Below are 24,370 nucleotides of genomic sequence, written 5' to 3' on the forward strand. Positions count from 1 at the left end.
CCTGGCGTTCGGTATTAGGAAGATGCAGGACGCCATGGAGCCCAGTAGAGACGCTACTTCTCGCACCTTTGGACGATGAAACTGAAGTAACTTCCTGCATTTCTGCCCCTTGGAAGATAGTCTCTCCTGCGAAGGAAACGCTCTTCCTAAATTTGTGTCTAGAACTGCTCCCAGATAGTGGATAGTTTGCGTGGGATGCAGGACCGACTTTTCTATGTTCACGTGAAGGCCGAGCCTGTGTAGTTGTTGAAGACACAGGTGACAGTCTTCGATGGCTTGACGAGGGGACGGACTCTTCAGGAGCCAGTCGTCTAGATATGGGTACACAAAGAGACCTTTTTTGTGCAGACATGCCGCTACCACTGCCATGCACTTGGTGAATACCCTTGGAGTGGATTTTAGTCCGAAGGGAAGCACTTTGTACTGGTAATGCTTGTTCCCTACCAGAAATCTCAAGTACTTCCGATGACCTGGTGTTATAGGAATGTGGAAGTACGCGTCCTGTAAATCCACCGAACACATCCAATCTCCAATTTGTAGATGAGGACATATCTGGTGAAGTGCCAGCATGCAAAACTTCTCTTTGACCACCACCTTGTTGAGGGTTCGAAGATCCAAAATCGGTCTGAACTTGTCCTCTTGGTCTCTTTTGGGGACTAGAAAATACCTTGAGTACACTCCTCTCCCCCTTTGGGATGGGGGTACCTCTTCAATTGCGTTTTTCTTTAAGAGGACGCTCACCTCCCTTTTGAGAAGGTTTAGATGGTACGAGCGAGTCTTTTTTGGAGGAATCGGTTGTGGTCTCTTCCGGAAACGTAGCGCATATCCATTGCGCAGTATATTCAGCACCCACTGATCTTTTGTGATACTGACCCACTCTGCCAGGTGTTGCGAAGCACTTCCTCCCACTGGAGTGGGCAACGGCGCCAGAGGAAGCCACTGCTCAGGCCTTGCCTCCTTTAGGCGTGGTAGAGGACTGATGATGTCCGCCTCTGCCTCTGCCCGATTTTCCTCCTCTGTATTGCGCCTTCCCTTGTGGCTTGTTTTGAGACCATTGAGGGGTTTGAACCCTCTGTTGGCCTCCCCGGTTCTTGTTGGTCTTGAAGCGTCGCTTGAACGGCTCTTTCTTTTTCTCCAGACCAACAGCCTTCACTGTTTCCAATTCTGTTTTCATGCGGGTCATTTCCTGATCGGCATGCTCCCCGAAGAGTGAAGATCCTGAGAAGGGCAGATTGAGGATGCGCTGCTGGGCATCTGGTTTGAGACCAGTTAAACGCAGCCAAGAAGATCACCTCGCACATACCCCATGTGAGTAGGCATGTCCTGCTAGAAGGGCGTTATCTGCAGATGAACTAATCATTTGGTTCGCCACCAAACAGCCCTCCGTCACTGTTTCCTCAAAGTCCTTCTGGTCCTCCTTGGGCAATTTCTCTTTGAATCGCTCCATGGAGTCCCATAGAGCTCTATCGTACCTTCCGAGAAGTGCTGATGCACTAGAGACTGTCAGGGATGAAGCTGCTGTGCTGCACACCCTGCGTCCCCAAGAATCTTGAGTCTTGCTGTCTTTGTCAGGAGGAACTGAAGAAGAAGGAGCAACCGTGTGATTCTTCTTAGCTGAGGCTACTATAACTGAGTCCGCCGCAGGCTCTCCCTTCACAAATATAGGATCCGAGTCGGCCGGCCTATATTTCTTTTGGATACGTGCCGGTACCGCCATGATCGTTGCTGGCGTGAGGAAAACCTCTTTGATTGGGTCCATTATTCCTGGAACCAATGGGAGCAAAGGCCGTGTATATGATTTGTGACGAAGGGTCTCAAAAATCACAGTAGTGGACACCTCTGGAACAGCCATCTCTATATTAAGTTTGTGAGCACCCCTTTGTAAGACGTCCAGATACGTGTTGACGTCGTCAAGAGGGGAAGCTCTGGAGCGAGGGCTGTCTGCCAGCGTTGGAGAGTAATCCCCTTTAGAAGATCTAGATGAAGATGAAGAGGAGGATGAAGGAGTTCTCCTCCTCCTGTGGTGAGATTTCTCCTTCCTCACCTGTGATCTTCTAGGTCGTTCTTCCCTTCGAGGAGAACGTGATTCCCTCTGATGCTCCCTTCGTGGAGATCTCGATCTTTCAGTCCGTACCTCCCTTCTCGGTGTTCGAGATCTGGGTTGCTCCCTCCTTGGTGATCGGGAGACCCTGGGGGTATGTGACCTGTCCGCTCTCCTCTCTCGTGAGCGTGATCGGTGACTGGTAGGACTCTGTCCGTCTGCCTCTTCTGCCAGCTGCTGAAGAGGGGACCTGTGTTCTGGACTCAAGTACTTTCATAGTCTCTCCGCCGCTCCAGAATCCTTCCATTTACTCAACGGACCATACCATCTTGGCGAGAGTCTTGCCTGTGTGATATACCGCAGTTGGGGTGTCTTTTGCACCGGACTCCTACTCCTAGAAGAGGACCTCGATGAACCAGAGGTACTTAAGGAGGAATGGTGAGAAGCAGATTGTGTCACTAGGACTGTCGAAGGCACTGAAGGAGATCTCCGTCTCACCGGTGTTGGAGGACGTCTCAAAAGTCGGACGCCTCTGCGGCGTCGACGGAGTGATAACCTTCGACGTCGAACGCCTCGACGCTGACCCGTGGTCCCTCGACGTCGATGTCGAGCCGATGACGGAGTCTTCTCCCTCGACGTCGAACGGCGCCCTACCTTCGACGGAGGTCTCGACGTCGAACGGCGTTGCCCTGCCGTCGACGGAGGTCTCGACGTCGACCGACGTTGGTTTGTCGGCGACGGAGATGGCAATCGACGGTGTCCTGTTGGCGACGATGCCCTCGACGTCGACCTGGCATGTGGCGACGGCGGAGGATCGGACATCCTCGACGTCGAGCGCCGACGCGCCGTCGACGATGATCCCTTCCTCGACGACGATCGTCCGCGGGGGCTCTTGTTCCTCGACGCCGAGCGCCTCCGTGGAGACGTCGGCGGAGGTGTCACACTCTTCGAAGCCTGTCGACGTTGAGACGACGGCGAGTGTGATCTGTCTCTCGACGCCGACCGTCGCCTGGTTGACGGCGGCGGAGTTGACTTATGTCTTGACGCCGATCTTCTCGTCGACGGCGATCTCGTGGCTTCTCTCGATGCCGATCGTCGCCTAGTTGACGACGGCGGAGCTTTCTTCGACGTCGGTGAACTTCTCTTAGACGACGATTTCCTCATCGACGCCGGTCCCGACGTCGACGGAGCTTTTTCTCTCGAACTGTCTATCAGATGCTGTTTTTGCAGCGCCGAGCCCGGTGCTGAGGTTGATGGACGCTCTGACTTGCCTTTGGAGGGAGTTCTAGGTCTCTTTGAACTCTTCCTCTCTGTAGATCTTCCCCTCATGGATCTCTGGGCCAGACCATAGAGCCTGTTCCTCTCTCTGTCTTTAAGAGTTCTGTCAGACAGATTTTTACAATGAGAACAGTCTTTAGGATCATGATCCTCTGGCAAGCATAAAATACAGACCTCATGAGAGTCCGTTTTTGCCTTCTTGTGGCCACAAGAAGGGCAATCATCAAATAATGAGGGCATCCTGACAGGAAAACCTCACAAAAAATCGACTGCAAAGCAGTTATTTACTTGACCCTGATGTTAAAAGTCAAAGTAAATCAAAAAATTGTTCTTTTGAAGATTTTCTGACTGAAAAAGGTAGAAAAGCGTGGAGCTGTGTATCCAGGGTCCTTCCTGAAGGAGCCGGAAAGAACAACTGACCTAACTGTAACCCCTGAGGCATGATGGGAAGCTAGGGGCAGAGGTGCCTTAAAGGCACAGCGTCAGTTTTGGTACATGCAGCTACAGGTTAGCTTTTCAGTCTTTTTAGACTGGGTATTTGCAATGCAGCCTGGGAGCTGTATATGCTTACAGTGTGTTATAAGAATTTCTACTGCTTTCTAAGCATTAAAACAGTTTCTAAACAAGCATTGGTGTTGTTTCTCATGTTTCTAATGCTGATTCACATGTATGGTGGAAATTCTTCACAGCATATTCCAGCTCTACTGTTTTATTTGGCTGCAATTGCTTATTTATATATATATATATATTTATATATATATTTATATGTATATGTGGGGCACATATAATATATTGTTTCCGGGGTCCCGCGCATGGGCGGGAATATTCTAATGCTTATGACTTGGATGAGGATCCCCTGGAAGAGAACCATAGACTCTCCCACCTCCAGACCTATCAAACAAATAATATATATGGCAGAGGATTGGACACACAACTATTCACCAAAGCCACTGACCGTAATAATGCTTTGGAATATTCAAGCTTTCACCCGAGAAGTCTCATATAAAATCTTCCATATCCACAATTCGTGCGAATTAAAAGAATATGCTCTGACCCTGAAACAAGTCTAGCAAAAAAGGAAGAATACCAACAAAGATACAAACAAAGAGGATATCCTAACAGGATATTAAAAGAGTGCATGACCCGAGCCGCCAACAAAGAACGCAAAGAATTATTTGTTCCAAAAGTAACCGAAAAAACTAATGAAATAGTGTTCGTAACTAGATATACCACCATGTCAGCAAGGATTAAGAATATTGTAAATTCAAGATATGAGCTTTTGACCAATGAACCAGATTTGAATAATATCTACAAGGACTTGCCAGTACATGCGTATACTAGAGGACGGAATTTCCGAAAGCTATTATCTAAAACTTCAAAGCATAACCAAAATAAACATTAGAAAGGAACTTCAAAATGTCTCAACTGTAACCATTGGAATAATGTTATTCCAGGTAACATGTTAATGCATCCTACAAGTGGATCCCAAATACCATTGAAGCATACAAGTGACTGCAACACGCAGAATGTCATATATTGTATCAAATACCCGTGTGGAAAGATATATGTTAGAAAGACTGAAAGAAAAATTAAATCAGGCTCACCGAGCACAAAAGTCCCATTTGTACAAAGAACGTTACCTCAGCTCCAGCAGCACATTGGATGGAGGTGAACCATTCTATATCACAACTACGGTTTCAGGTCACTGAGCAAGTACAAGTCAGGCCAGGCATAGATAACTATAAAAAATTGCTCCAACGAGAAGTATATTGGATCAAAATCCTAGACTCCATGATCCCAAAAGGTCTTAATGACAGATTAGATATGTCATGTTCATCTAGGACCAACAGCTCATCTGCTCATGTTCACATATACACAGCACATTTAGAATATCCAGACGCTAGAAGTAATCTCAAAACAGGTAAAATATTGAAACACAACCAAGTTTTTAAAACCAAGCATCTTCCAGGTTATGGTAAAAATTCTGAGAAAATTATAAAAATCCACAGTATTGTCGATTCGAGTGACAGTGATACATTTACTGTCAGCTAACAGCACAGTTAACCACACGAGCACACCATCGGTGTAGCATATTAGAAGTTGAAATTCAGAATGAGTGTAACTCCCAGTTTCCCTTTGGAAGTTGGCTAGGAGGCATTTTGGAGACGTCTGATTCATTGGTTTGTTTTATTGAACTGATTGATTGAATTAGTGTGCTTTGATCATTTTATTCAAATATATATATTTAATACATTTGTTAATATGACTGGAATATTCGCTTTCATATCATCATCACCCGTTATAGAAACTGTGCTTACAGCACGTGAGTTTGGTCGTCAGTATATACTCCGTAACCATGAGTTTTAGGTTGACTTCTTAGTAGGTCTAGTATCCCCAGAATATCCGCCTTAATATCATCACCTGTTTAAGAAACCTTTCTTACAGAACGTGAGTTTGGTCGTCTGTACATATCCCTGAATAATGAGTTACAGGTTGATTTCGTTTTTCGATGTCAGCCTTAAGATGGCGGTCGTCAAATAGTACGGTAGGCATCCCCTTCACTACATTAGTCCGTTTTCGGTGCTTAGTAATCTAACGTCACAAGCCTTTATATTCCTGCGGCAGCACTTTGGCGGCCACGGCAAAACACGAAGTTGGTGATAGAAGCCCGTCCAAGTACACAATAAGGTATCTGTTTGTTGCGGGTCATATTTGTTTTTTGTTGCTCGAGTTACACGGAAGTTTGGATTTAGGAAACTGATTAGTATTCGGTTTGTCTGTTTCCACAGAATACATGACTTAAAGGCAAAGGATTAAGGTAAGCCCTTATGGCATAGTGCTTGAAACAACTAGTCGATTGAATGAGTCTCTTCTTTTAGCACCCAGTACATCAGGATGGTACTAATATATATGGTTGGCGATATTTTACAGATTCTGCGATTTGGCCTCAGAGGTAAGCGTTAGTGATTCAAGGCTCTTTGGATATTACTACTAGAGCGATAATAGTGGTATTGAACTTTAGTGTCTTTGTTTGTTTTCAGTTCATTCATAGGTACATAGGAGACTGAGGCGTGTATACATTAGAGGAAGGTAGGGCACAGCATATATTCATTACACACATTAGGTATCAGTATAATAAAAATCCACAGTGGTTTTAGTGGTTGTACCCTAGGAAATGTTTAGTGATCTTGAGCCATTTATGGAACTTGACTTTATTTATCATATGTTTTATTCACTGATTAGCCCATGATGAAGGAACTGCTACCAGTTCCGAAATGCACTGGGCTCCAGCAATGAACAGAGAAGGATTTTACACATATGATTGTTATTGTTTTTGCTTTTGTACATGGTTGTGAAGAATACAATGATTGTATGATTTATTCATGGATACAATGACAATGTAAAAGTTTAATGATGAAAAATGAATTTCTGAGTTTCAAAAATTGAGTTGAAAACACAGAAATAAATAACATAACAGATTGTTGAAATTGATTGTTTATATTGTGGTGTTTGACACCAGGTGAAGTGTGCGCAACAAATTCAAGCCTCTGTGCTTGTGATAACCAGATATCAAAACAAATAAGGCACAAGCTCAGCTCTAGGAAGCATAGACCATTTAGCTTCGTGCCAGGGTTGGAATAATGATGGGGGTGGAGCGGTCTAGGGGCATCAGCAGAACCACGGCTGCTCCCCGACGGCTTTTCTCCAAATACATCAAATACATCAAGCGATGCATAGGGCTCGACTGGTGCCTAGCATGGGTCCAGCAAGCCCCACCTCCCCCCACCATCCCCATGCCCACAGAGCCAAAAGAGCTCCACAGGGGCTAGGCCACATAAATATGAGGTGCATGGCCTCATATAGCTCCTTCAGGTGGGAGGGAGGATTGCTCAGGGGAAATTGTGGCTGATAATGCTGTTATCTGTAAGCCCGCAATAACGCACTCTAGGTCTGGCTTCTATCTCTAGCACCCGAAAAGAGCTGCGGACAACACTTCTATAGAAGACCAAGGGAACAAGCCCTGTCACTACCACTCTTTAGATTTGAAGGCATTGCCACTGATTTCCAAACAACAATTCTTTATTGAACAGCATACCCAGTATACAATTTGGGCACAGGGCTAAAAGTGGTTGTCCTAAGTCAGCCTGGTCAAAATAATACAACAGTACCCGCTAACTAGAGGGAACCAAGATTAGCCACATCTATTGATGATCGCTGCAGATGCCATGCACGCTTCATGAAGAACACACACATGCTTTTTATCCTCTGGCAAAACCTCAAGAGTAGGTGCTATATTTGACCACATTTGATTCTTGTTCCTGCCCAAGATCGTCATGGTTTTAGTTACTTTCATGTGATTGCTATAGAAGATACCCTCTTCCCTAAGGTCGCCATTTTTCTTACTTTCCTGTCTAGGGGGAGCTACACAGGGTGTGCCTGGATTACTTGAACTTCTCTGGGCCAGCTACAGCACTAATGAATCAGACTTGCGATGGCCGACAAGACCTGTTTGGGTGTTGTCTGGACACTTTTTTGTCCAGTCTCGGATAATTGCTGCTATTGTAGCCAGCATCTGCATTAGCTTAAAGTTTACTTCACTGAGATGACATAGGGGTGAAATTAATTTGAGCTATACAAGTGGAATTATTTTGAGTGAATACCTGACTGGCTCCATAAAATAATAAAGGATGCAATCATTGTCCTTTCTTGTTGCCAGAATATCAAATCTTCTTAAGGTTTTTTCATAAAAGCACATAAAATCTCTGGCAATGGTGTCTGGTTATCAGTAGGAATCACTGGTGGTGGTAGTGGGGAGATAAGAGAGTGGGGAAAGGCATGCCCGCTTCTGGTTATACCACCAGAATACTGCAGTCATACACAACTCCGTTCTGCATGCCGTGTATCTTAAAGTTCCCGATACTGGTTGTCATCTAATGCATGCTTCCATTTTGGAAGTGGTGGCAGGTCTGAACAAGTTGACACTTATGGCATTGGCATACCGGGTCATATGGTTATGGAGTTCTGTGGCCGGTGAAGCAGCTTAAGTTGGGATGAGTAACCCTGCTCTTCTATGTCCCGGCATTTGATTTTCACTTGGCCTGGGTTGGGTTGGACGCTGCACCACTTGGATAATTTGTATCAGACTACTCCACTGGCTCCATCTTCAACATAATAGTATGCAACTCCAGCAATACTACAAATGTTAGGTATCCCTTTATTCATTTAGCACCCTTCATCTCTGGGAGGTGGTTATTGGAGAAGCTATCATATACTGGATTACCGTAAACATACCAGTCAGCTGATGCTTGTTAGTCAGCTGCAAAGGCTGACTACGTTACAAAGGGTTTCGGTTTCTTCAACAACAAGAATGTCAAGGTCTACTTAGCCATTTTTACTCAAGGAGATTGTGGGGGGACAGATGAGCCCAAGGGCTTTCTCAGACCTTTTATGATTTTTTTCTTGTACTTTATAAGAGGTGGAGGCCAACTCATCCTTAAAATATGCTTTCTTTGGAGGTCTCCAGATTAAGCTTGCTCGCTTCCTGTTTTTGCCCTTAGGACCTTTTCATCCCTCTACAAGGGGATATCAGCAGCGGTAGAGTTTAGTAGCCATGTCAGTAGTCTTTCCATATTGTCGCATAGGGCTTTGGTAGACCTTTTCCTGCAATTGTAGCTGCTCATTATTTACAATTTGGATAAAGGCTATAAAAGCACATTATGTGAGGCTCATTAGTCAAGACTCATCTTGCCACAAGTCTCATTGGCTTTGAAGCGTATAATTTTTTAAGACATTTCCATGTTCAAATATATCTAATCCACAGGTAATAGTGGAAGAATGCAACACACAAAACCGAAGGGAAGGTTTAAGTTGAAGTGTCTGGTGGAAATATGACTTATCTGAAGAAAGCTGGAAGCTCTAGCACTCCCTATCCAAACAAAATTAAGTAAAAAATCTGAGGTGATATGGCCTTAGGGAAGGGTGAGGTTCAGACCACCTCCCTTATTTGTTGCACCTCAAGACCTTTTCAATAAGGTGAGTGTGCTACTCATGTTACACTGGTTTAGGCATATCAGACTTATGATCGTTTCATACTGCCACTGAAAAGCTACAGTGGGACTCCCACCTAGATAACAGGGAATACTTCAAGCATGTGAACCAATGAACAATTTAATGCTAGAGAGTACTGTATTTCTCAAGCTGGAGCTGTTTGCCAATAGGATAAAGTAATTGTGTCAAGTCCTATAGAAAGTCCTATGAAACATGGTTTGTGAACAGTAAACGGTCTGTTTCTCTCTTACGGTACTTTGCCATTGCAAATAGATGAACCATAACATACGATTATTGAAGACAACTGACTAAAAATGCAACAGGTAGAGCAACAATTGAAGTGTCAGAACACACAATTGCTGTAAAGCACTGAGCGAAAACCAATCCAAGTGTTCATAGTCCGCTGACAATCTATGGAACCAGGACAACGATAGAAGCACACACTGGACCACTGTACTATAAAAAAACGTCCGGCATCACCTAGTGTTTATTCTATTTAAATGTCAAGTTTGGCATTTTTGACTGCTGTAAATTATGGAAATATATGTAGTTGACGTTCAATAAATGTGAAAAAATAACTTTAACTGGGAGCTGTTCAGGTGTCGTGACAGCCCTAAATGTAATAGGTCTGAACCTGTGTCAGGGCATTTCTGACTCCAAGTATATGCTGAGTGTGGCAGTGTCTGACTAACCTATCCTGCAAGCCATGAGCTTCTTTGAGATACCTGTTGGTGAGAAAAGCAGCAGGGGGCAGATCATGTTCCATCCCAATGTCCAAAGGATCTCTTAGATTGCAGTTAGACTGACTAGCAGGAGAGAAATGTGTTCAAGATTTGAGCAGATTGATGGAGGAATATCACACCACTGAAAAGACTGGCAAATATCAGTCTACAAAAGAAACAATGGTGACATGATTGCAGTACATGCAGTATCCCAATAGACCAACAGCAGTTGCCACTGCTTGTTGAGTGTTTTCTGATTGTTTACTGTAAAGTTCCTGGGGCAACTTCAATATATGTTTGAAAATTCATCATGAAAATGGTTTCAAGAAGAGGAGACCATCACTCGATGTACAAAAATATGTTTTAATACATATTTTCTACATCAAATAAACCGTATTTAACTTATTGTAACAGAGAAATCACAATATCATTCTTTATGAATTACTGCCACATCTCTTTTTGGTGCATTCCTCGACTGAATATATAAATTGTGATTAACATTGGGATACTGTATCATCAACCATTTGCAATTCTTACAAATCAAATGTATAGAATGTTTAAAAGAACTCAATCATGTGTGTTATCTGTATGTATGGGTACATGAATGAGTGCAGTATGCATGTAGAATGGCATAGGGATTTCTCTGGTAGAATAAGTTAAATATTGTATATTTGATGTAGAAAATATTTAATAAAATATTTTTGTACATCAAGTGACGGTCTCCTCTTCTTGAAACCATTTTCATGATGAATTTTTAAACATATATTGAAGTTGCCCTAGGAACTTTTCAGTATGTATTTCCCTGCCTAGGTGAACTTCACATTAGTAGCAGTGGCCTCTAATCTTTGCAGTGTTTTCTAATTGTTACAGTCACAGTCAAGCAGTGTAAAGGGGTTATGTGACATCAATCCAGATAGCCTTGCAGTGTTAGACTGAGGACTTATTTTAAGGGGTAATTATTTTGTATCAATGAGCTTTACACATGCTTTGCAGGCACTGAATGTAGAGTTTAGTGCACCTACACAAGCTTGTGAGACAAAATAATGCTCAGACACTCCATCCAGAATATTTCTAAGAATCCTCTGCCAAATGGAGATATCTGCGTCCTTCCTGTTTATTAATGGGGGTCTTACAACGAGGACTGTATAGGCTCCCTTTTAGTAGTGTGTCTTCATTATTTTAGTTCTGGATGCTAGGTAGCAGATGTCACTAAAAGCATACAAATTATTAATTTCACAAAGAGTGAGAAAAGTGAGAATGTATCAACAGCAAAAGGTACAACTTTTTCTACAATCCAATATTAGAAAAAAATCTAGTGTTGAAAAAATGATCAATAGTACTGGTTTGAAACGCCCTTACCGTTCTCAACAATTTGGCATGAATGAGTGTTTTCGCTCATGTGTTTAGCCATAATATCCATTCCGGAATCACCCATCAGGAAGTCACAATTAAGACAAACTGTTGTTACACCTCTGGGAAGAGAAAATTATTGCACTCTGAAAATTCCAGAAGCACATTTTTTATTGAATAAAACAGGACTTAATTAGAATTGAATTGGAGTACATTTTCAGATACACATTATTAAAACTTAACTTTATGTCAAAATAATACAAGCAATGTTTTTACCTGTAATTCTAGTGCTCCATCATTGATTTCTTTAATATCTACATAAGCACTTTTAGATTTAGATACATTAACAGTACTGGATATAATTTTCACCAATGGTCCCACTCTACACTACTAAAAGTCTCATAATGCTACCTTTGTTGGACCATTATCCTATTCCATTTGTGTGGCAGGCTAACAAACATTGTGAACGCTCCTTGTCTAAAGCTACGTGTCCTATAAGTAATACTGAAGATCAAGCTCCTCAGTTGATTCTAAATAGTGGCAATATACAAAGAGTAGTTCTGCAGTAGACTGCATGCGTCTCAAAAAAAAGTTCATTCACAAAAAAGCATAATTCCCCGTTTCATTCTGGAATTAAATACCTTGAGAAGGAATCTTGAATCCATTTGTTGGAAAAATCACTAACAAGAAAATATATGCAATTTACAAAAGCCAAAGGAAAATCTAATTACCTGTAATGAAAGTTCTTGTAATGAAATTCCGCTATGGTTTTTCAACTCTGAGAATGCACTGGGGCTGCTAACCAGCGCCAGTGTCCAGACCCTAATGTGTATGTTGAATTGGCAATAGACAATTGGAAATGGCTAACTTACCTGTAATCTCTAGTATATGGTGCCCATGGAATGTAAGTAAGAGGGGTACTGCAGACAGGCAGAGAAGAACTAGTTACTTACCTTCAGTAACGCTTTTTCTGGTAGATACAGTATCTGCCTGTGTATTCCTCACCTAGTGAATATCCCCCTTGCGTCAGCAACGTTCGGAAAATTCTTCGTAGCACGCCGGCGAAGTCATAGGAGCACGGCATCGCGCGCGACTCCGTCTGATGTCACCGACCCCTTATTAGGCCTACGTCAGCGTGATGACATCAGTTCCGCCCTTTTTTCCGTGCCCTCGAGGCACCCGGACGGACCAATGACAGTAGATATACAAATATACAGTGCACAAAGTACATACAAATCAAAACAGCACACATAGTGCGCAGCAAAGGCATAAATATCCCATTATATATACAAGTATTACTTTAAAACTACATATACTCAGGTATAGCAGAGTGGACAACGGGGAGGCGGGTGGGTCAGTGAGGAATCCACAGGCAGATACTGTATCTACCAGAAAAAGCGTTACCGAAGGTAAGTAACTTGTTCTTCCGATAGATACATCTGCCAGTGGATTCCTCACCTTGTGAATAGATTCCCACAGCAGTCCCCACGTCCGGAGGAGGGTGTCCACTCTCCTATACCAGAAAATCTTGGAGGACAGAGCGCGCGAAGTGGCCATCCCTCCTCACCTCGGAATCCAAGCAGTAATGCTTCGCGAAAGTGTGGAGGGAGGCCCAAGTCGAGGCCCTGCAAATGTCCTCAACAGGCACACCTCTAGACAATGCAGAAGTAGCAGACCTTGCCCTGGTAGAATGAGCTCTTATACCCTCAGGAGGGTCCTTACCCGCCAAAGAGTAGCAGATCTTGATGCACAGTATTATCCACCTGGAAAGTGTGCGCCTGTGCATCGCTCTACCCTTCCGGCAGCCAGCAAAACCAACAAACACCTGGTCGTCCAACCGAAAGTCTTTAGTTCTGTCCAGATAAAAAAACACCGCCCTCTTAGGGTCCAGACGGTGCAGTCTCTCTTCCTCCTTGGAAGGGGGAGGATAGAAGGTAGGAAGGGTAATGGACTGTCCTAGATTGAAGGGAGTTACCACCTTAGGCAGAAAAGCAGCCCTGGTCCTAAGAACCATTCGATCAGCATGAATGGTCAGGAATGGGGGCTTAGAACTAAGAGCTTGAAGCTCACTTACCCTCCTTGCCGAGGTGATCACAACTAGGAAGACCGTGTTAAAAGACAAAAGCCTCATGGGACACTTGTCTAAGGGTTCGAAGAGAGAACCCATCAAGAATGTTAATACAAGATTTAAGTCCCATTGGGGGACGATAAATGGAGAAGGAGGGAACTTATTAGTGAGGCCCTTCAGAAACCTCAAAACCACTGGAGATTTAAAAAGTGACGGCTGATCCGGCAAACAGAGAAATGCAGACAACGCCGAAAGGTAACCTTTGACTGTTGCAACAGCAAATCCTTGTTGTGCCAAAGAAAGAGCAAACAGCAAAATATCAGACAAATGAGCCCTCAAAGGGTCAGTAGCCTTCTCCCTATACCAAACAACAAATTTAGACAATCTATACGAATGGATGGACTTAGTGGAGTCACGCCTGGCTGAAAGAATGACATCCACCACATCGTGAGGGAGAGAAAAGGAAATCAGGTTGCCCCGTTCAATCTCCAGGCATGAAGGTGTAATGTCTGGAGGTGGGGGTGTAGAACCTGCCCCTCCATCTGAGAGAGGAGATCTACCCTGAAAGGGAGACGGAGCGGCAGTTGAGAGGAGAGGTGGAGTAGGTCCGTGTACCACACCCTTCTTGGCCAATCCGTGGCGACTAATATAACTTGGGCCCGGTCCTGGCGAATCTTCTTCAGAACCAGAGGAATCAAGGGTATGGGAGGAAACGCATAAAGGCGTTGATTTCCCCAACTCAACTGAAATGCATCTCCAAAAGCTCCTTGCATCGGATACTGGAGACTGCAGAATGACAGGCAGTGAGCATTCTCGCGAGTGGCGAACAGGTCCACCCGAGGGGTCTCCCACATCCGAAAGATGTCATGAACAACCTCCGGATGGAGCCTCCACTCGTGATTGGCAGAATACTGCCGACTGAGAATGTCTGCACGTACGTTCAGAACTCCGGCCAGATGATTTCCCATCAGACAAATCTGATGGTCCTGAACCCAGGACCAGAGACACAGAGCCTCTCTGCAGAGACAATGCGACCCTACTCCTCCCTGCTTGTTGACATACCACATCGCGGTCGTGTTGTCCGCCAGGACTTGAACCAACTCACCGCGAAGGGAAGGGAGGAAGGCCTTGAGCGCCAGACGTATCGCCCGCAACTATAGAAGGTTGATGTGAAGCAATCTTTCCTCTGGAGACCAAAGACCTTTGACTTCCAGATCCCCCAGATGAGCACCCCACCCTAGAGTGGATGTATCCGTTATCACTGTGGCCACCGATGGAGGCAGTTGGAAGGGCTTTCCTTGAGACAGATTGCCTTCCACGCCCCACCAAGACAGATCCGCTGCAGCTTCTCTGCAGATCCTCACAGACTCCCTGAGATCTTTGTTGTGCTGATACCACTGTCTGCGGAGGCCCCACTGGAGTGCCCTCATGTGCCAGCGTGCATGGTTGACCAACAGAATGCAAGAAGCCATCAGACCGAGCAGACGAAGGACATTCAAGACTGGAACAACCGCTCCATTGTAGAATAAAGGAATCATTTCTTGTATGCCGCGAATCCTTTGAGGTGGAGGGAATGCACGACATACAGTTGTGTCCAGTACTGCACCTATGAACAGGTTGGCCTGGGAGGGCACCAGGTCTGACTTGGATACATTTATCAAAAAACCCAACCTGTACAACAACTGAGTTGTCTCTTGCAGATGATGGAGCACCTTCTCTGGCGACTCCGATTTGATCAGCCAGTCGTCCAGATACGGGAATACCGGTACCCCCGACCTTCTGAGATGTGCTGCCACCACTGCCATCACCTTGGTGAAAACTCGAGGCGCAGTAGTAAGTCCAAACGGAAGGACTGCAAACTGGTAGTGTTGCGACCCCACCGTAAAACGGAGATACTTCCTGTGCGACTTCAGGATGGGGATGTGGAAATAAGCATCCTGCAAGTCGATCAACACCATCCAGTCTTCTTCCAACAGCGCTTGAAGAACCTGTGCAAGAGTGAGCATCTTGAACTTTTCCTGTTTTAGATATAAGTTCAAGATCCTGAGATCCAGGATTGTCCGAAGCCTGCCATCCTTCTTGGGGATCAGAAAATACCGGGAGTAGCACCCCTGACCCCTCTCCTGCTCCAGAACCACCTCTATCGCACCCTTTCTGAACAGTGCCAGGACTTCTTCCTGCAGGAGAAGCAGGTGGTCCTCCGAACAATAACCTTGGCAAGGAGGGTAATTGGGAGGGAACTACTGAAAAGCAAGTGCATACCCATTTTCTACGAGATTGAGAACCCAAAGATCTGATGTAACCGATTCCCAACCCTGTAGAAAATGAGTAAGCCGACCCCCTACCGGACCCGCATGATCCGGAATAACGGATCTAGGGCTGCTTTGCTGTTGTAGGTGGGGGGTGGGTATGAGAGGAGGAAGTAGAGGAGGAGGAGGCCTGACGTCCACGGCCACGACCCCTCTGTCTTCCTCTGTATGATTTATACAGAGTGTTCTGTTGATGCTGCTGTTGGCTTTGTTTGAAGGGACGGAAGGAGGACCTCCCAAAGCCCCTGAACGTCCTGGTGGTAGTGCCTTTTGCTTGCAGGCCCAAAGATCTAGCCGTTGCCTGGCTTTCTTTGAACCTCTCCAATGCTGTATCCGCTTTCTTTCCAAAGAGGCCAACGCCATCAAAAGGCAAATCAATAAGAGTAGCCTGAACATCTGTGGAAAACTCTGAAATCTTTAGCCAAGCGGCTCTCCTGGTGGCCACCGATGAACCCATCACCCTAGCTACAGAGTCCGCCGTGTCCATGCCACTCATTCAAGGCCATCATAAATGTGGCAGTTGTAATTGTTGTGGGTCCACAGAAGAAGGCATAATTTTCAAACATAAGGATATTACATGGAAGCATGAAGCTTTTACCAATTATAAGTCACGTTACGTGATATATGGAGTGAAATGCCCATGCAACTTGCTGTATATTGGCAAAACCAATCAGGAAATCAAAATCCGAATCCAACAGCACAACTCAAGAATAAAACGAAAAGTCCCAAATGCACCTTTGGTAAATCACTGGCAACTTAAAAACCACACAGAAACAGATTTACGATGGACAGTGATTGCCAAGGTGGAGCAGGACAAAAGAGGTGGTGATCTGGAGCCTAAATTATCAAGATATGAGGCAATGATGATTGTAAAATTCAATTCAGCAACAGAAGGGCTGAACGAGATCTCTGAAATGTATACATTATCTTAATGTGGACAATTGATAATCTTTAAAACACATGGAATCGAATACTGCATCCCTTTGGCTTTGCTGTTGTAGGTGGGGGGTGGGTATGAGAGGAGGAAGTAGAGGAGGAGGAGGCCTGACGTCCACGGCCACGACCCCTCTGTCTTCCTCTGTATGATTTATACAGAGTGTTCTGTTGATGCTGCTGTTGGCTTTGTTTGAAGGGACGGAAGGAGGACCTCCCAAAGCCCCTGAACGTCCTGGTGGTAGTGCCTTTTGCTTGCAGGCCCAAAGATCTAGCCGTTGCCTGGCTTTCTTTGAACCTCTCCAATGCTGTATCCGCTTTCTTTCCAAAGAGGCCAACGCCATCAAAAGGCAAATCAATAAGAGTAGCCTGAACATCTGTGGAAAACTCTGAAATCTTTAGCCAAGCGGCTCTCCTGGTGGCCACCGATGAACCCATCACCCTAGCTACAGAGTCCGCCGTGTCCATGCCACTCATTCAAGGCCATCATAAATGTGGCAGTTGTAATTGTTGTGGGTCCACAGAAGAAGGCATAATTTTCAAACATAAGGATATTACATGGAAGCATGAAGCTTTTACCAATTATAAGTCACGTTACGTGATATATGGAGTGAAATGCCCATGCAACTTGCTGTATATTGGCAAAACCAATCAGGAAATCAAAATCCGAATCCAACAGCACAACTCAAGAATAAAACGAAAAGTCCCAAATGCACCTTTGGTAAATCACTGGCAACTTAAAAACCACACAGAAACAGATTTACGATGGACAGTGATTGCCAAGGTGGAGCAGGACAAAAGAGGTGGTGATCTGGAGCCTAAATTATCAAGATATGAGGCAATGATGATTGTAAAATTCAATTCAGCAACAGAAGGGCTGAACGAGATCTCTGAAATGTATACATTATCTTAATGTGGACAATTGATAATCTTTAAACACATGGAATCGAATACTGCATCCCTTTGGATGGTAAGAAATAGAGAGAAAGGACTTATTGGTACGTCAATTGAGTGTGGCAACAACAAGATTATATTAAGAATGCACGTCACCGAAAAAACATAATATGCTCTCACGCAACTTGTATATATGGGAATAAACCCACATCAATGCACATCAACTAACAAACATCCATTACAAGATGGCGTCCGAAAATCACCAATAGATTGTTATTCCTTTTGTTAGTTTATTTATTATAATCTACATGTCGGAATAGTGTTATATAGTAGCATCATTTACATTTTTGTACATTTTTGGTCAAAACAATTCAAACTTCATACGATCGCAATATTCCCAAAATAAGATGGCGCGACCCAGAAGACTGGGCTATATCGGAAGTTCAGCACGACAGAGCTCATTCGATCAGCCGCGTTTGATTCGAACCGCAGAAGCCGGCTTACAGCGATGGCTTCCCAAAAGTGAGGTAAGCGCCAGGAGCTAATGAGGGACCGCAGTTTAACACCTTGGCTGCTAGGGGTTTTCCCCTCCTGTGCTGAAACTGCCATTATACTATGATTTCATGACGAGCTCAGCTCGTCATAAGCACAGCTCAACTGTGCCTCAGGACGAGCTGAGCTCGTCATGAGCATCGAAAGGGTTAAATTAGCTTCAGATTTGTATACGTAAAAAAGCAGCAATATGGCCAGACTATCGCTACATGTATTTACCGGAAATTCATTCATAGGAGCATTGATAAAAGCAGTGATTAGGCACACACAATCGCAACATGAAATTACCGGTCTTCTAAATCCACTAACACTGTGATAATATGGCTAAGCGCGATACGAAATAACTGCAAAACGCCATCCAGCTGATATGAACCCTGTTTTTATTCCTGGGGCACCATCCAACAACAAACATCCCTTTCACCCACACCTACTAAAGACGAAATTAATCGGGTAAGAACCAGCACACAGTGCACCCCATAATGTGCACACAATCGTACAAAGTCCTTTTAAATAGGAGAGCTCATCTAACCATGTCCTTAATGTTTTGTTACAGGGTAGAGTGTGTATGAACTCCACATCTTAACTGTGAGTAATGCTCCACTGCACAGTTTTTGTTTCATGGCATAAATTGTGGTACAGCTCGGCTGAGCTCTGTGTTTTCATTCATGCAGGTTGTCCTGTGCCGTGGGCCTGACGAACTCTGCAATTTAGTTGGTCTTAAATATAGAGGTAAGATGTCTAGAGGTGGTTTTTGAGCCATCTAGCTAACTTCTTAAGAAAAACAACACGCCTAATCTAGGTCTTCCCTCTTCTTTCACAGTGTGTGGTCCGGATGAGAACTCCACATTTAGAAGAGTTCGAAACGCGTAGACCTTGTATTTAATAGAGCCATAAGAACAACAACTAAAGAAGAGAATTTTTGTGAATTATATAACAATGTTTACAACCTAATCTATGGCTATACATACAAAGCTTGTTTTTTGAAGTAATTATTGAATTGCTCATTGTAAATAGGAATAGTATGAGTGTTTATTTGTATGAAAGTGTATGACTGTGAACTGTAGTGATAGAGTGAGACTGTGTTGAGGGGAATGCTTTAATGTACAGAATGTTTTTCATATATTGTTTGTCATAAGTTCTTTTGAAATACATACATTTGATAAAAAATTATCAAAAAGTACAAATGAAGTAAAACAAAATAAAATTCATGATTTATTCAAGAAACTAAGGTCCGCTCACTTTATGTTTCAGTCAAAAGTGAGACAGATAAAAGAGTAGAGAACAAATTAAAATAGGCAGCATTGGCGTTTTTCTATTGTATAGTACTCTGAATAACCTGGCGGGCCGCCGCCTGAGTGTCCAAGACAACCTTGTTGAAGTTTTTCCTGTCTGGATTCTGCAGGTGCAGACAAAGGCTTTTTCCAAACCTCTAAAATAGGTTCTGTCAGAGTCTCAGTGAAAGTAAGAGTCGGCTCAACAACCGAAGATGGTGAATGCAAGACTTCCGTGAGGATATTTGATTTGAACTCCACTGTAGGCAAAGTCAAATTTAGCAATTCAGCAGCCTTTCTTATAACTACATGGTATGGCATCACATCCCTTGAGGGTTCATCCGAACCACAGGCAACCCCCATTCTGGAGAAAGTTCCAGGCTACTTGCACTTTGCAGATCCTCAAAGCAATCCTCATGCTCCTGAAGCTCGCCTTCCTCCACTTCAGGTTCCCCATACTCCTTCTTCTCTAAGATGCTGGGCTCTACGCCTCGACCACTCCAGACGAACCGAAGTCGTCGGATCCGGTAACGACTCCGATGGAGTCGGAGCCGGCGTCGAGCGAGGAACTGGAACAACAGGTTGTTGAGAAGCCAGAACCGGCGTCGAACTCCGATCTAAATCCCGAGGTCGCTCCGGAGCCGGCGAAGCCATGTGCGGAGTCGCTGACCTCGGCGGCGCCGTACCGAGCCAAGGAGTATATGGCACCGGTATAAATGGAAGAAAAGGCGCCGGAGCATAAGCTTGGGGAACACCCAAGTTATATAACAAGGGACCCATGGGACCCGCAGGCGCTCCAGAGGGGTACATTGCCCTCGCATAAACACCAAACATGGCATTTAGGAAATGCGAAGCATCCTGACCAGGACCAGGAAAGGGAGGGGAGGGTAGGAACCCAATGGCTGCTCCAATGGAGGCTGTTCCTGATTCGGCTCCTCTTGACCCTTTTGACCTTCCAGGTCTTCCTCCGGAATCGGTGTCTGAGGATCCACGACCTCTTCATGCTCCGAAGACTGTCCCGAAACCGGATTCGGTTCTAGCACCGGATCCGGAGAATGCTCTGGAGACCGTACTGGCGAGGCTCCACCTTCGGGAGAAGGAGACACAAAGTCCTTATGATGTCTTCGAGAAGACTTCCTCTTCGAGTCAAACGACCCCAAATGATGCCGAGAACTATGCTTCTTCCTCTTGTGTTTTCTTTTTGAGGATCCCGAAGCATGCCCAAAAGCAGATTTCGACGCCGACTCCGATCTGGCCCTCGACCTCGCTCTTGACTTCGACCTGGACTTCGGCTTCGAGCTGGGGCATCTAGATCTTGATCTCGAAGATCTCTTGGCTTCTTTACCTTTAACTTTGGCCAGCAGAAGTTTGGCCTCCCGTTCTCGCACAGCCTTTGGATTCATCTTAAAGCAGGATCGGCAGCCCTGGACATCATGATCCGAACCCAGACACCATAAGCAATCTTCGTGTGGATCGGTAATCGACATCATCCGGGCACACGAGCCGCACTGCTTGAACCCCGCGTTCCTCGACGACATCTTCGACGAAGAACAGACACAGAAACACACAAATAGATACAAAGTCACTATCTGACACTCAGAAGTTCCCAGAAACCGTTAGCATCGACGACACGGAAAAAAGGAAGGTGTTATCTCCCTCCCGCATGAAGCCATGTAGGTGTGAACTTCAGAAGACAGGCTTCAAAGGTGAAGCCGCCTTTAAAGGGCAGATGTATCACACTAGGGAAGAGGGCTGCCCCACTGCGTAAGCAGACAGGCTGGCACAGGGAGCAGAGGGTGGGAGGGGTGGTGGGGCGGAGGACCAGTTGCCAAACCTGTTTCCCCTGGTACATTGAGCCCTAAGGTAGCCACACTCCAGGGATGGGCTAGGGAGGTCTGAACACCAAAAGAGAGGGGTTTTGTCATTGTAGGAGTGGGCAGAATGGTGCAAATCGGGATAGCCAGATGCCACAATCCACAGGAAAGGGTCACCAGGTGAGAGGGAACCCCGTATCTCACCATCCACATCCTGCTCAGAGGACATTTTCTGAGCAAAAAGGGGGCTCTACTGGGACCCAGACCACAGATCTCCACCGACTGAAAGAAGGACCAAAGAAGGACTGCCCTGCTGCACCAGGGGGCCAGCAAAAAGAGGCTGCAAGGAAGAAGACTGGATCTGCTGTAAATGGCGGCTAAAGAAGGAAGGGACTGTGCTTGCTGTGTCCTGCTCAAAGGAGAAGCTGACTCCTGTGCCCAACAAAGCAAAGTGACTCCAAGTGCCAGCTGACTGGCCTCCTATTTGCACGACAAGGACAGCAGCTGAAAAAGCCTGCTGGGGCACATTGGTAGCCCAAAGTCTTCAAACCACTACCACCTCCGCCGTATACCAACAAGGACAAAGACCTGATGCACAGAATTGCACACTAGTTCACTAAGCCCAGAAGTGCTGTCTCAGAGCTACTGGGACCCGCAAAAGTCAAGTTATCGGCCAAGGAAAGATTGGACTGTGTACACGACACCAGGCGACTGGTAGTCCAGTAAAGACTGCACTTCAGCCAGACTAGAGCGGACTTTGTGGGACATCGATCCTTCTACCAGGATCCCCTCACCATTTTCATGGACTAAGGAATGCCCTCAGAAAGTCCCTCATCGACTGCATCGCATCCACAGCATTGTTGCAGTATCTTCAGCATAATTTTTTAAGTATCTTAGGTAATTTTAGGTATCTCTGCGGTTTGGACGGGCGACAAGAGGAGGAGTTTCTAAGGCAAAATCAGAGACAGAAGATAGTAGTCTTAAGCTGCTTTCTGAATTGTAGGTGGTCGGAGTATTGTCTCAGGTGCAGTGGAAGCTCATTCCAGTAGAGGGGACAGAGATGTGAAAGAGCCTTCCCGCACAATCTGGCTTTCCTGATTTGGGGAACCACGAGAAGGGACTTAGATCCCGAGCGAAGGGACCTAAAAGGCATATTAGGTATACATTTCTCGGAAAGATAGACGGGCAGAGGTTGAATAAAGCCTTATGAATGGTGCAGCAGACTTTAAACTTAACCTGTTCGCGTATTGGGAGCCAGTGAAGCTGGCAGAGAAGAGGACAGGAGGCAGTCCTAGAAGGGGCATTAAGGACCAATCGCGCCACAGTATTCTGAACTACCTGCAGACTGCTAAGTGAAGACTTAATAGCAGAGATCAACAGGCCATTGCAGTAGTCCAGGTGGCCTAATATAAGTGCCTGAGTCAGAGTCTTCCGAGTAGAGTTAGCAAACGCAGCATATCGAAGCAGGAGCCAGCTGCCTGAGCAGCGAGCTCCTTCAGAGGACAGGCCTGATCCAGGCGAATGCCTAAGTTCTTAACAAGGGATTTTTGAGCAGGTGGAATACCCACATCAGCCGGCCACCATTCAGGGGTCCATAGTAAAGGTGCCTCTCGTAAGAGCAAGATCTCCTTCTTCCCAACATTGCATCGGAGGAAGTTATTCCTCATCGAGTTTGATATAGCTCTGATGCCGATGGAGTAAATTTGTTGAAAGGAAAAAGCAGCTGTGTATCGTCGGAGTAAGAGATGGGAATGAAGCCACACGTCCTAAGGAGGTTGGCCAAGGGAGCCACATAGATATTAAACAAGGTTGGGCTCAGGCAGGAGGCCTGGGGCATTCCCTTAGGCAATTCCATAGGCGTTGAACGATACGGACGAAGATTGACAGTCTAAGAGCGAGAAGATAGAAAATTCGACATCCACTGAAAAGCAGAGTCTCTAAGTCCGACCTCCTTCAATCTCCCGAGCAGTATCATTCATCCCTTGAATCAGGACCACTCCCTACCAATCCATTGCAACATGGATAAAGTGTTTGGAAAATGCTCCTTCAGGTAACTGTTTCTAATGACCTACCTGGTCCCCCTTACAAGCTCCCTGTCGGAGTTGGTCATCCCAAGTACTTCTATCGGAGTGCATTGCCACTTATTCAAGTTTTCTTTGAAAAGATTTTCAAGTGTCAAATTCAAAACTGCCAAGGCTTGTTTGCGGTTTAGTGAAAATACTTTAGTTTATCAATACTTGTAAAATCCGTATCTACGAAACCCTCCAGTAAATCTTTTTCGTACTAGTATCTAAATTCTTACAAAAATGTAGTCTAGTTTTATAAATTGGTATCGGATTTCTTGAAAGCCATATCAATTTCTTCTTCAATTGTTTTGGTACAGTTTAAATGCTTTACACTAGTTCCTCTGTGTAAGCAATCCTGTTCAATACCACAGCTACAATGGATAGACCCGAGGGTTTGAAAGACGAAACCTATAGGCCTAAGGGGTTAGTAAGTGCATTACACGGTGAGGTCGGACAGCAACACCATATAATACACCCCATTTCCACATAGTTCTCTTCCTGGGAAAACCTCATTAAAGTCGTAAGCACTTACCTGTCCTGCCTGAGAAAGGGCTATAAATACAAATTCCCTGGAGAAAAAAAAACCTAAGGTCAAAGTGACATAATAGTAACAAATGGTTATAAGATCTGATCCTATGTTAAATAAAGAAAAACACCAAACATTTATTTATTTTATTTATTTGCAGGTTTGTACCGCGCTGGCTTCACTCCCAAGGGAGTATCTCCGCGCCTTTGGCTTCTACAGAGGGTTTTGAGGGAGGTTAGAGTTGGGTGCTGAAATGAGATGCAACTATCATTTAAACTCACCCCCCCAAAAAAAATACACCAATTACAGTATGTTTCTAACTATAAAATGCACCAATGTCATGCACTTCTTGTGACCTCACATACTACACGACTCATGGCATGTTAAATGACATCAATGAGGACATCATTGATAAGTGATACACAGCACTGAGTTACTGACTGTACATACGCGACTCCACGGCACAAAAATAGGGGAAATCCTGGCGCAAACGTGACT

General features: G+C 45.0%; 1 protein-coding gene across 5 annotated transcripts in view; it reads right to left on the reverse strand.

Annotated features, from left to right (window-relative positions):
- Window positions 1-24,370, reverse strand: part of ZNF280D (zinc finger protein 280D) — a 761,599-nt gene that overhangs the window by 320,165 nt on the left and 417,064 nt on the right. For all 5 annotated transcript variants that reach the window (XM_086958356.1, XM_086958358.1, XM_086958354.1 and 2 more), the window contains one exon: window positions 11,449-11,561. In XM_086958356.1, coding sequence (XP_086814482.1) covers window positions 11,449-11,561 — 113 coding nt within the window. The remainder of the gene's footprint in view (window positions 1-11,448; window positions 11,562-24,370) is intronic.

The sequence above is a fragment of the Lissotriton vulgaris genome, chromosome 2_1 (assembly GCF_964263255.1).
Source record: "Lissotriton vulgaris chromosome 2_1, aLisVul1.2, whole genome shotgun sequence".
NCBI classification, from domain to species: Eukaryota; Metazoa; Chordata; class Amphibia; order Caudata; family Salamandridae; genus Lissotriton; species Lissotriton vulgaris.